At 33.6% G+C, this 14,806-nt stretch overlaps 1 protein-coding gene across 1 annotated transcript; it reads right to left on the bottom strand.

The window, feature by feature from the left end:
* Positions 1–8,291: 8,291 nt before the first annotated feature.
* On the bottom strand, positions 8,292–12,036 carry LOC144422167 (uncharacterized). Its single transcript, XM_078112057.1, has 2 exons — positions 11,765–12,036; positions 8,292–11,345 (listed from the first exon to the last, which is right to left on the bottom strand). Exons 1-2 carry the CDS (start codon positions 11,778–11,780, stop codon positions 10,927–10,929), a joined length of 435 nt encoding a protein of 144 aa, XP_077968183.1. The 5' UTR covers positions 11,781–12,036; the 3' UTR covers positions 8,292–10,926.
* Between the last annotated feature and the right edge of the window lie 2,770 nt (positions 12,037–14,806).

Below are 14,806 nucleotides of genomic sequence, written 5' to 3'. Positions count from 1 at the left end.
CGTGACTTAGTGATCTGCCTATACTCGACCCACGTATGGATACGTGTCGTGTTTCGCTGAATCAAGATGGCAGATTATATGACACTCGAAATTTTATTTATTATTGAAACAAGCAATTCAAAACACAAAAAAACTGATTTTTGAAATTAAAATACTTATATATAAACAATTACAAAACATAGAACTGTTAGGAGTACTGACAAAACTCAAATTTAACGGAATACTATAACTCACAAAAATATGAAAATTAATCCAAAGACGGATTTTAATTGTAATAATGAATATTTATGCTAGGATTCAAATACCTTAGCTTAGAATACCTACCGTATTTCCCCGAATATAAGACAGGGTTTTATTATTTCAATTTTCTTGCATAAAATAACACTAGGGCTTTTTGGGGGGATGTCTTACAAACTTACAAAGTAGAAAATCATAAAATTTTTGAATATATATATATAAAATTTGAAATCCGATATCAATTTACTTATTAATAACACTATTTTATTAAAAAAAAAATGCTAGGTCCATATATCTATATATAAAAATCGGAAGATAAGTAAGGGAATTTTCATTACAACTATTTCATTGAAATACATATAATTTCATTATAGAAATAAAAATTGACACAAAATAAATGACAATAAATTAATTTCAAACATCGAAACTGAAGATTATTAATAAACTCAGTAACAGACACCATAATTCTAATTTAGGTATCAATGGACATTTAAATAGAAAGTATCTGCTGTTTTCTTTCGAATATATCAGTAAACATTTGATTTCCTTTGAAATACTAGTGAGCACTTAAAATTTAAATTCATGTCGATTGTGTTGGACATACCATAAATATATTTACATTTCGCTTGAGAGAATGTTGTCAGGTGTTGCTTGGAAATGGAGTTCGTGAATATGAAAACAACCCAATGAAAAGTTTTACCTTGCTGAAATCACATGCATATTAAACCGAATTTACTTTTTTTTTTAAAGAGTATTACTATACAGACGGGGCCGCAGGTGGCCGATACATTCACGTCATGCATGAAAAATTCAGTTCACCATTAATTACAAAAATACTACTGTGTATTAAACAAAACTTAGGTCTAATGAAATGATTCAAAATTTCTATTAAGAATTTATAACATATGGTCATGTGGCGTAAAAATAATCTGGCTTTGACTGTGTATCGTGGCATTAGGAATTGCATTTAAATAAATTGTAACCAGCTAGGAATAGGGATGGATACATGGTCGTTATCGCTATTTAAAAGCTTCCCTCACGAGAGGGATATTGAGCTGCGATATATAAAGCGAGTTGGGAATAGGGAAATATATACTGTAATGCCAAAATCGGTATTTGAATGCCCTCATCAGTAAAGGGCTATTGGGATGTAATATTAATAGCAGGTTATGAAATAGAAATGGTAATCACTATTTGGGATTTGAATCGCTTTTTGCTGCTATATAAATAGTCAGTTATGGATATGGTTGGATATGAGGTCAATATGGATGGCCTCTTCCGTGGAGGGTCATTGAACGAGTTTGGTTCCTGAACATGTCAGTCATGTGCAGTTGTACCTTACTATGCAGAAAATGCGGCGCTCCGGAAGTATGTGTATCAATATGGAGGTAACTAATTTTGTTTGCATATTTTACATCAAGTTGTGTAAAGGGACTTGAACCTATTGGCAGAGGGATATTCACTTAGCTAACACAGACAATCCCCAAACTCGTAATATAACTAAATTGAAGAAAATCGGAATAAACTTATGACCTAACCCTAACCTGGTACACATAATACGAGAGTACCGAAAATACAGTACAAATCAAAAACCAGAAAGAAATATGATTAATTCAGTTTTATAAGATAATTGAGATCTTTTGTACCAAGCCAACGCTAAAAATAGTAATTATTTATTTAGGTTTAGCAATACAGAATGTGCTGTGAATTTTTTATTTTTTTTCCTCAATTTTTTTTCTCAAATCTCACACTTTTGCATAAGTGACGGGGGCTTTGTACAAAATATCCAATAATTGAATCTGTACAGAATATGAAAATTTCAAGATAACACAATAATGAGATATCATAGTCAGAAGCTTAAAAATGAAATGAATGCTGTTTTAAGCGTCAAACATACAAGGTTTGGTGCGGGTTTACTTACACTAACTATGCGCACAATTGTTGAATAGTCAAATATTCTGGTGGCAGCGACTGGTGAGCTGATATAAATTCGAAATAATGACAAAATTTAAATCGCCGCTTTCATCATCAAATGTCATTATCATTTAGATGGCCATTATATTCAAAAAGGCTGAGGGAAAAAACCTCTAACGCATTTTCATATCTTCGTGGTTTTATTATTTATTAATCTGTAACCAATTAATCGTTTATGTCATCGAAAAGTGTATTGAAAACTGATACATCGAATAAATATGCTAATTGTGTGACCGGGGTCGCGAGGGACTCAGAGAGGTCTTCAAGCAGCGATAGATACAACGCTGATACAGGTTAGTATAAAAAAAAGTAACTGAATGAGGCACGACTATTGAATACAAGCAGTTGCGACAGTAAACATATATGGGCGCTCCCGAAGTATCTGTATCAAGATGGCGCGCAACCTGAACCCTAACCTGGTACGTATACTATGTACAGGTTGTGCGCCATCTTGATACACACATTTCGGGAGCTCCCATATTTGAGCCTATTAGGCAGATCAACTAAAAATATGCAAGTATCTTGGAGAAAGTTACTGAAAACTCAAAAACGGGACGAAAATGGAATAAAAATATCGAGGAAAAATTATGGAAATATGTAAAACGAAGAAACAAGGAAATCAAACAAGAAACACAAAATATTTCTAACAATTAAAATTGCAAAGACTTATATATCAAACACAGTAAAATAAAAACAGACTTCAATAAGGATACAGCGAAGACTGTTGTATATTGCAAAAATGGTATGCCAATATATGTACATGATGTCCGCAGCCTAAAATTAAACGTATGGGAGTTTTTTGCTTCACGTTATATAATGATGTCCTTTATTGTTTATTTTTATATGCTTATATACACTGTAAAATTGGATGCAAAGAACCATGAGACTTATTTGTTAGCATCTGCATCGCTAAGTGATGAATACCCTGCTGAACTACCACCGCTGTGAACTGATGATGACATAGAACCATACCAGGCATCGATCTCATTGTTATCATGATTTGACGAAATGTTGGAGCCTAAACTTGCTCCGCTGTCATCGGTTGTTCGAGATTGAGAATTTGCACCCGAACTCGATAAACTATTGTTTGATGACATATTGTCAGAGCGCATGGATGGAGTTGCAAAACTCGAGATCGTTTTGCTTGATCTTGGAGATTCCTGTTGACTGTTCAATGGCAAACCACACAAATTAGCATTCAGTGACTGAGACAAAATCGGACCTGGTATCAATATGCTAATAAGATTTCGGGCAGACCGAATTTCGGGGACACTAAAGGAAAATGAAGATCCTAGTTGATGAAAAATAGCATTCTTGGTTTGTATATCTCTATTGGTGAACCCCTCGCTTGGAATTGAAATACTGCTGGGATTCCCTCCGGTAAACCAAACATCGAACCCAAAAATATTATGATTTGACGAATTGTTTGAGCCTGAGCTTGCTCCATTGTCACCGGGCGTTTGAAACAGAGAACTTGCACCTGAGCTCGATAAACTGTTGTTTAATGACATAAGGTCAGTGCCGAGTGATGGAATTGAAAAATTCTAGATCGTGGGAGATGACTGTTGACTATTTGGCAGACGACTCAATACCAGTGATACAGACAAATTGTTATTGAGTATTATTGTGCTAATTCGATTGCAGACAGACCGAAGAAACTTGATGAATACGAATAAGGGATGCGGAGGTGTGAACATGCGGTTGAAACATTCGAGTCGTCCTTTGATTGTGTAGGTGTCTGTTGGCTAATTAATGACAAACCGCCTAATTCCAGCGATGCAGAGTAATTTGGAATCGATGTACGGTTGGTGCGGGGTTCGGTTGGTGCGGGCTTGCAATTCAACGACACTCAATCTTTCGGATTTTGAAAAAGAACCTCTTCTCAGGGTGAAAGAGTTTTTTTTTTCATTTTGGATATAGCGAGGTTTCCTTGTTGGTATGACATATCTAGACCGAGACGTATTATATGGTCACTGCAAGTTTTTTTTGTATGAATATTGGGAGTTGAAGTTTTGAACAGTGACATTTCCATTTGATCTGCTTTAACGAACTCCTCTTTAGTTTTTTGTATCCTTTTTTAATCAATCTGATTAGACTAATAGCAGCAATCATACATACAATAGCACCTAACCAAGCAAGCACGACGGTTCGCCCTGATATTAAAAAGTCATCGATATCAAATGTGGAAATATTACTAATCATGAAAGCCAAAAAAAATATTCCAATTCCGAAAGAGAATATTAATAACGCATAGAGAAGTGTTATGTGTATTGAACTTTGGCGAGGAAATGCTATCTCTAGGAACGTTCATTCGGCGTTATTGCATAATGATGTTGAGAGTCTGAAACTAACCGTCCATGTCATAACAAAAGTTGCCATTGATGTGTAAATCCAACTAATCAATAGCTTGAATTCCACTGAGATGTTTGTATAAATCCAAGGCAGTGCGTCTTCTTCCGAAGTATTTTTCTCAATATTAATTCTTAAGTCAAATATGGTGAAAACAGTTGTCCCAAACATTGAAAGTAATTGACCGAAGATTATTATTCTGAGATTCCAATGAAACAAAGAGATGACAAAAACAAGCAGAGAAATTTCCAGGAGTACAACTGCAGCTACAAGCAGACGTATTTCACCTGAAAGATATGAAATATATAATATACTGATATCAGTTCTTTTTTTCTGAACTTTCCATATAAGATCATACTGTCTATCATTCATTGAAAATAAAGCTTTAAATCTTAGAATTGTTTGCTAATTCATGTACGCTGCCTAAAATGTGATTCCCCATTCTAAAGATTCAACATAAAATGCTGTTAAGAAATCTGTCATTAGAGCGTACTGGTAAAATACCTCATCCAATTGAAAAATTCTGGGGCTCCCGAAGTATGCGAACCAAGATGGCGGACATCGGAATGTAATATGTTTATAGGTTAGGGTTAGGCCATAATTTTAGGTATAAATACTACGGGAGGCTCTTGGCTAGTCTTCGAACTGATAATAGGACTAAAATAAGGAAAATTGGAAAGAAATTATCGCCTAACCCTAACCTGTTACCCATGTTACGTTCCGATGTCCACCATCTTGGTTCGCATAATTCGGGAGCACCAAAATTCTAGTACAGGGGTATGTGTGACATATCTGTGTCATAGGTCAGTAAGGTCTTGAACATGTGTCCGTCCTGTCTCTGTTATACTGTTTAACTATTACGCATTTACTGTTACATTTTAAAGCGAATAAACATACATATAGTTAATTCTAGTTGTCATTGACATAAATAGATGTTTTATGAAATAATAGCTAAAAATATTTATTGGCCAATTTCAAACTAGACCAGACCTAATTTTTGTTATACGACGCTTTTCGCTTTGAACAAGGTCCTTTATAAGAAGCACATTCACTGATACGTAAAGCGCTGTATTTTATTGGAAAGACCGAAAGCTTTCCGGAATCTTACTCAATTCATTACACTTCGGACATGAGCTTTGAACCCAAGATGTGTAACCTGTGATGCCAACGCTGGTTAACTTCAGCGCTTTATCCGCAAGCAAGGCCATCGAATGCGCAGTTCTCGCGTCATAAAATTAGTGATTAACCTTTTTTGGAACAAATGAAGTTTGTTCAATGATACAATGATAATAAAATTGTATGATATTAGTTGTTGATTGGAAGCTTACGGTAAACATATAAGAGAAAAGGCAATACTCAAATAATGTATGATATTCCCGCGGCATATCTGACATGAGTTAGGGTCCGTACTTGTTAAATTATACAAAAAATATTTAAGTTTGAATCAAATTCAAAATCAAATAAAGTTATCTTTAATGAATATGTAATAAATGTCGTTCGTAAATCGTAAAATATAAACTTGTATCTCGTTCAATATAAATTGTATGTAGTACGGATACATTGGAAATGGTGTCTAAGTACATTTATGGGTAATTGCAATTCGATTCTAAAAATAGTTACACCGTAGCCCGACTATTTGACAAATTTCTTGACTTTTACCATGACTGAATTATATAAACTGCTGATACAGTGCCCCAGCAAAGGTAAACACGTCGCAGGGGTTATAGGCCAGCATATTGCTCGTTATTTGATTCCATTCTTTTATAACTATTGTACAAAATCGAGGTACAGATAGTAACTATTTTTCGTCCCATTTTTAGTTGTTTTAGAATTATGTGCGAGGTTGATATTTTTACGTCAGAGTTGTAAGGCGAGTTCCTGCTCTGCTCGTGAACTAACACTGCACATAACCTGAAAGGTAGGCTTAAATGCCCAAAATAATATATATATTTTATTTTCAATAAAGTTAATACAAATAACAGGCGCTGCATGCAACTGGTTCAGGGCAGTTTTTGGTTTTGTTATTAAATTCACTAAACATCTGACGCGATCGACAACTCCAGACTTGGCGATCGACGTGTTGGCCACCCCTGTTCTATGCGATTGAGAATATACTGAAATATCAATCATAATGTAACAAGCTTTTCCGCAACAATCCGAAATTAATAAAAGCATTAAGTTGACGACTCAAAATTTTGATAGGTCTCTCTTCGTTTCGTGACCAAAATCCAGTACAATTGCAAACTAAATGATATTAAAGCCCAAACATTCTCATTGGATTATAAACTTTAAAATATATGCGTCGCATGATTTTATATTCAATCTACATGTGGCGACTGATCTACACCTGGTAAACTCATTTGACAAACTTGCAATTAGCTATTTTTTTAAACTCGACAACTCTGAAAAGGTCAAGTGCGATATTAGATTTCACATTGAATTTGAAAAAGTTCATTTGTTTTGTGCCCACTCGCAATTTTCTCTTTCTTCAATTTGAAATATTTGCTACTGCTTATCACCGACTTATATAAAATCTAGTTTTAGAACCAACCCTGGGTATTTACAGGGTATACCAAAGTTGCTCGTCAAGGAAAAGCGACTTCCTGCCTTTCAAGTTTTGAATTTCAGAAAACTATTGAGTCTGTTCATGCATAGTTAGGCCAACATTTATAAATAAATGTTGCATGTTCTAATAGGAATACAATCATTCGAAAAGTTTGACCACCCTAAATAGTACAAGCAAATGCTCAAACTTACGTCACAAGAAAATGAAAAAATATAGGAAAAAGAACAATTGTTTTAACAACAAGATGCAATAAGAATCGATTTTCGCATGCAATATATCTTAACATCGTATTGCATACGAATAGAAAATGTTTTGGACTTAGTGATAAAAACATTGAAAGTTTTTTCAATGTGGCAATTGTACTTTCATCATACATAGTATTCTCGCTTCATAGTTGTACACAATTGATTTGATTCGGAGTACAGTATTTCCTTGTCAGGGGATTGGAAAAGTTATAAAAAATGTTACTAAAATGGGGGGAATAAGTCTACAAATTTTCAAAAAGCAAAATATTATTGGATCGATCCACTTTCCTATATATGATAAATTCTGACAACTCATAAATTACGATTCAGGGCTATTGCGATTACTTAGTTTAGCAGTCGACCATATATATATTCCATTGTGCGAAGTAACCGTAGTTGTTGATCTTGTGAAATAGAATTATTTTTAGATATATTTAGAAATAGGAGGATTTGAGCAGATGGAAATATTCAGTAAGTACGTATGATTTTAAGAAATAACTTATAATCTCGAACAATCTTATCTTTAACACCGGTACTATGATTTTACATTTTTTGATATAGCACTTGAATATAGGCCAAAATCCCTCGCGTAGAATTGAAGTAAAAGCTCGACGTCGAAGTTAATAGACCAAAACATCACGTGATATTACGTTCTCGCTCTGTGAGGTATTCATGTTGTGCTCAATATAATTGAATCTGAAAAATGGCTTATCGACAGCGCTTTGCCAACTGTAGACCATGTTGAAGACGATTTGGATGCCTGGTTTCTAATTTTATAAGGAGAGAAAGAAACATATTATGTTTTGATTTATTTACATTATTTGAAATTTACTTTATAGATAAAATAAAATTGAAATTTGATAATGGACAAACCTAGATCTCAAAACTTCAAAACAATAGCTAAAACTGTTCGCCTTTGATATAGATTTGGTGTAGATTGGAATGAATATTGGAACTTACTTCCAATATAAAATAATGTAACAAGAAACATTTTGCAGTAAAAACATGATGCATGCTGAATTTTACTATGCATTTTCATACATGAATTTCACAGAAATTATTAAATCAAGAAAGTATAATTAAAGTTCAAGGGCATCATATAAATATGTGGAACTATATAGTTAAGCAACATAATGTGTATGAGATGAGACATCTGATCGAGTCATAGCAATAACAAATTTATGAGCCATTCTGCGAAAAAGTAAGACATGAAAACAGTTTCACAGGACTGATTAAATTAGAAAATAATTTTGAGTGCAATGCTGTCATAAGCATTTGTTGAGAACTATGAAGTTAAGCAATATAATATGTGCAAGGAATGCGAATCGGGAATCAAACGACAGAAATAAATGAAACAAATTCATAGACTAGCACTACAATAATATGAAATAATTAGTAAAAATCGTTGCATACCAAATGTTGCTCGTTTAAAACGACTCGGAAATGACTCTGAGTATCGTATCGCGTGACACGTACACAAATGTGGGTCATGATCGAGAAAAGTGAGTTACATAATGAACGCTAAGTCAACGTTTCCAACTAGGAACAATTTTGCAGTTCTTGGATAGGAAATTTGCTCGAAATTTGCTGTAATAAGATTCTTTAGATTTTCTTATTACTATAATACTTATTCATGAACATATAACAAACAAATTAAACCATACAAAAACGGGAATGCGACTGGCACATAACACTTGCAAAGACCCATTAAAGATTTAACAAAATAAAGTTGTTATATGTATAGGAACGGAGTAATAAAAAATTCCAAAATAGGGAGATTGAGAAATATCAGAAAAAAGTTGGGAATCAACCACTGCTATAAACTAAAGGATTCGGCACAATGTTAGCCCACCAACTTATTGTTTTGAGATAGTCAGTGAAATAGGTTTCGAAAATCAAGGGGAATCTGATTCTTGTAAAACACAATCACAAAGTAGAAGCAGTACCCGCTTATATCAATAGTTTTTGAATCGTTATAAAAGAGCATAATCTGATATACGACTCAGAACTACTTGCAGGCTACCAAACTTATAAAATGGAATGCAGTAATCCAAAGAAACCATTCAAATTAAAAAAGATGTAACAAGTAAAATCATAGTATTCTGCGAGTTCGGATATTCTAAACAGTTTCAGATAATTCCACGATATCAAGCTATGTAGAATATTTTATTTGATATTCATAATTATAATCAATGTTCACAATCATGTCAAAATGAGAGCAATCGATGGTATAAGATTGATGAATGTACTTGAACTAAGTAAAAAAGCAAATCTACTATAATTAGTTAAAGTAATAGAAATGCAAAATAAAAAATTAATTCAATAATAAAAACTGGACAACGTGAAACTTGATGCTACCGAATATATTCATTCATACAGTAGATATTTCAGGGTGCGAAAAAAGGGTCTGCCAACAACTCGTTAGGTTTGGCCCGATCAATCTTCTTTTTTATCATAGACATAAAAATATATTTCAGAATAGAATTTTAGAAATAGTTATAGGAAAATACGACGGTGTTTATGATATAATTCATCATTTGGAAAAGTGTTTCAGACCGAAAATATTTTGTTTAAGGATACGTGCCTTATTCACTTAAATCTTCACTGAACGACGAATAACCGACTGAACCATCTCCGCTGTTTTGCGAAAATGATTCGGAACCAGACCAAGCTTCAACTTCAAAGTTTTCTGAACAAAACGAACCGTTGGAATCGGAATCAGCACCGATATCTTTACTAGAGTTATCTAAAAATAAATCCGGGTCTGATAAGCTGGAGTTCGACGATGAAAAGTCACTGCGTAACGAAGCAGTGTAGAAGTTGGATATTATGTCATCTTACGCTATAGTTGATTGAGGAACTATGCAGAGAATATCGGCCTGATGTCCAATTAATATATCTATTTTTGGTACGTAAACCTTGAACAGAGCCAACATGATAGATTTCACAAACCGAGGCATTGTCAGGCATTGTGTACTGGAATGAATTAGTAATGGAAGATTTAGGATGGGTTCGCCGTATTCTAATAATTCCGTTTCTGCGGTTTTATCGGAATGACATCGATTATTTACGCAATGTATTGCGTAAAAACTTTTATGTCTACATTCCGTACTGCTCTTCGTATTTTTGTCTGATACAGGAATAAAATGTACTTTTATATATTTCAATTGTTTCATACCTATGTATATGTCTAGACTGATAACTGAAATAACTATATTGCACAGGATTTCCATAATCTGAAGAGATGTCATGTGGAAATTAAATGTTTCTGATAAAACCAATCTGTCATGTAAATGATAAGGTACTTGCATAATTTGTCGTATTTGCAGACAACTCAAAACAACATTGTTTAGCATCACAACAATTTGGTGGACCAGTAGTGCTGAATGTACGAAATATTGTAAGAATTGGGGGATTTCCATATCCGGTTGGAAAAATGGTAGAAAGAAACCATTCAATCACACGTGGAAACAGCAAGTTATATTGTATTTGTTCTGTTAATAAAAAGGCTAGTTGTGATGAATGTTGTCGGAGGGAAAATAGCTGAAACTGCGACTATAATGGTTGTACGTAAGGTGTTCCTAAGGGCCAAAAAAGGCAAAAAAGGTTGACAATAAATTTTCCAAGATAAAATGCAAATTCCCATTTACGAGTACGAAAATTTTCGATTTTGTTACCGGCTATTTTATAGGAATAACCTCTTAGAGTATGTTTGCATTCAAGAACGGTCGATACAATCAATACACCGACGGTGAGGATTAGTCCAAAGTATATTTTCCTTCCATCAAACTGCAACGATGATAATGATGACAAGGGAGCTGGACTTTCATCTGAATTTTGTTCAGTACATTGCTTTGTTGATTCTTTCCCAAGCATGATATCGACAGTTGTTTCAGGCTTATTGCAGGCTGAACTGAGAACTGTCAAATCAGCGACCAGTACCAGTACCGTGGTAAATGACAGGATTACTTCACCTAAAAATTACATAATAAAGATCAATTTAGTACCAATTTTACAGTCCCATTGTGTCCATTATTTTTATTCTAAATAAATTGATAAGTTTAGCAAGATTTCTGGGTACTCTCGTAGTATGTAAACCAATATGGCGGACACCGGAACGTGGTATGTGTACCAGGTTAAGGTTAGGCCATAATTTCAAGTACAAATACTACGGGAGTCACTTAGCTAGTCCCCGAACTTGTAATGGAACTAAAATAAGGAAAATTGGAATAAAAATATGGCCTAACCCTAACCTAGTACACATACTATGTTCAGGTGTCCGCCATCTTGATGCACATACTTCGGGAGCACCGATTTTTGTACGGAAGTTTCGTAGAATTTATTGATGTAGTTTTTTATTTAGATATTTAGCTACATAAAATTATTAACAAACCTTTTTTCAATTCCATCAGTACAACAAGGCGAGATTTCAAATTAAATATTGTAAATCTTTAACTCTGAAAAAAGTTTGAATATGTTGATTAACTAAATTTGAAATACGATTTTTACGCCAGCCTGGGACGTAATCGTTAACAAAGCTTAATCACAAAAAAAAATATCCTTTACATTAATTTCGAGTCGCACAAACATGGCACAACTGATTAACAAATATTGACTCTAATTACCGTATTTTTACGGTTTAAATCTGACTTCGATTTTAGTCAAAACCTGGTTTACAAATCTCACTGTATTTTGCTTAAAACATTGTCTTTGAAAATTGGGAAGGTTCTTTTCCGGAAAATGCCAAGATCCACTCGGGATCTTGGTCGGGTGATACCAGATTGAATCTGATTTCAAAGTTTGCAGCCCTTCACATAATTAGGTATGAAAATAAATGAAATTCGTTTTTAACTGAATATGACTAATTTTTTATTTGATTTGGTATAAATCTGTTGGTCAATGACTTATTAAAATTCAGTAGGAATAGATTTTTGATAAATTTTGATTTTTAAAAACAATGTCGCCAAACTTAAACGTAAAATACATTTGTAATTTGATTTTTTTGTTTGAATTGTACAATGCCGAGGATAAAGGTGTTGACTTCATTGGCATATCTAAACGGATTTTAAATCTGTTGTCATGCCGAAATTCTTATTCAATAGGATTACCTTTTGAAAACCGAAATCTGGAAAGATTCTTCACTAACTAGTTGACTTGTTGATCCACACCACAATTAATTAAAAACCATTCCTTATATATGGAAAACCACGCGAAGACTTAGAACGACTTGACTTGACTCGACTTGAGAAACAAAACTAAATTTTGAATAATGTAATTCATGGGTTTTATATTCAATTATTGACTAGCCCACAAAAAAATAGGCATTTTGTGAAAAAATATCGCTTCCCCGCAAATGCTAACTGAATTGTAACAAAATCTAAACATTATCAATGACTTTTAAAACCTTAAAATATCTGCGTTCCGTGATTTTGGTGATCAAAATCTACATCTGTCAACTAATCTACACAAAGAAAGGAGATATATTCTTTAGGATTACCAGAATTGTGATACATTTTGCCACTGAACCTCATTGACCCAATTTTTACAAAAGTCGTCTTGATTTTAAACAAACTTTTACATTTTTGCTCCAAATTGCAATATGCTCTTCCTTCAAGTTTAGCTATTTACTACTGCTTATCGCTAACTTGTCCATAAAACTAGTTCCAGTAACCCAACTCCGGGTATTTACCAGGTATGAGGGTTTGGTCACATAAAAAAGAGACGTTCCGCATAGCTCGCCTTGAATTAGAGAAAACTGTTATGTCTGCTCATGCATGGTAAAGCCAACTTCGCTTTCTCGAGGCGTCAAAAAGTAAAAATATCTTAAACAACAAGTCAATTACAAGTCAATTGTAATAAAGGCAAAATATACAGATGCTGTCTTGTTGTAAGAAAATTATCAACAAAGCAAAGCAATTTCAATATACGTTCTAATACTAAAATAAAATGATATACGTAACGGGAAACCAAAATGGAGAATAATGAATCTACAAGTTTACAAATAGTGAATAATCGGAAGATCGAACCCTCTAACATGATAAATTCTGGCAATTCACAAATTGACATTTAGAGTCATTACGATTACTTAGTTCAGCAGACGCCTGTATATTCCATTGAGCAAAGTAACTCTTACGAAATAGAATCATGTTTTAAAAATAAGCGGGGTTTAGGCAGTTGAAAATATTCAGTAATTATATGAGAATTTTAAGATACAGCCTTTGATGTGAAACAATCTCATGTTCAACTCCGGTACTATGATTCGACGGTCTTGGATTAATCAATGCGGGCCACAATCACCCACGCGAGACGTAGCCGATTTTTTGTCCATAAGTTTCATAGAAGTTATTGATGTAGTTTCCTATTTAGATATTTAGCTACAAAAATGTATACAAACCTTTTTTTAATTCCATCAGTTCATTCAATAATATTTTTTCAATAAAGCAAAATTTTAAATTAACTATTGTAAATCATTACTTCTGAAAGAAGTTTGAATATGCGGGTTAACTAAATTGGAAATACGGTTTTTACGCCAATCCGGGACGTAAGCGTTAACAAAGCCTAATCACAAAAAGAGTACCCCTTACATCTATTTCGAGACGCACAAACATGGCACAACTGATTAACAAATATTGACTCTAATTTCCGTATTTCCACGGTTTAAATCTGACCGTGATTTTAGTCAAAACCTGGTTTACAAATATCACTACATTTTGCTCATAACATTGTTTTTAAAAATGGGGGAGGTTATTTGTTATAAATCTGTTGGACAATGACTTGGATTTGGATTGGATGGATGGATTTGGAACCCAAAATCTGGAGAGATATTTCACTAACTAGTGGACTCAATCGATACCACAATCAATTAAATATCATTCATCATATATGAAAAACTACTCAAAACTTAGAACGATCGTAAAACAAAATTAAATTCTGAATAAATAGGCATTTGTGAATGAATATCGCTACCGCAGAATTGTTGATACTAAATTATAACGAAGCTTAAACATTCTCAATGTTTTTAAAACCTTGACATATGTGTGTTCTATGATTTTTGTACTCAATCTACATCTGTCGGCTAATCCACACAAAGTAAGAAGAAAATTTTTCCACATTGAGCAGAAATTTATTACATTTTGCCACTGAAACTCGCTAACCCAATTTTTACAAAAGCCGTCTTGAATTAAACAAACTTTCACTTTTTTTCTCCAAATCGAAATATGCTCTCCCTTCAATTTTACCTACTTGATACTTCTTTTCACCAATATATTAACTAATTTCAGTAACCCACCCCGGGTATTTACCAGATATGAGAGTTCGGTTAATATTGAAAAGAGACGTTCCGCATTGCTCGTTTTGAATTGGAGAAAACTGTAATGAATGCACATGCATGATTAAGCCAACTTCAATAATTGATGTTGCATGATTTAATATAAAT

Source organism: Styela clava, chromosome 4 (assembly GCF_964204865.1).
Source record: "Styela clava chromosome 4, kaStyClav1.hap1.2, whole genome shotgun sequence".
NCBI classification, from domain to species: domain Eukaryota; kingdom Metazoa; phylum Chordata; class Ascidiacea; order Stolidobranchia; family Styelidae; genus Styela; species Styela clava.
The sequence above is the reverse complement of the archived record's forward strand: the minus strand, read 5'-3'. Positions and strand labels throughout refer to the sequence as shown.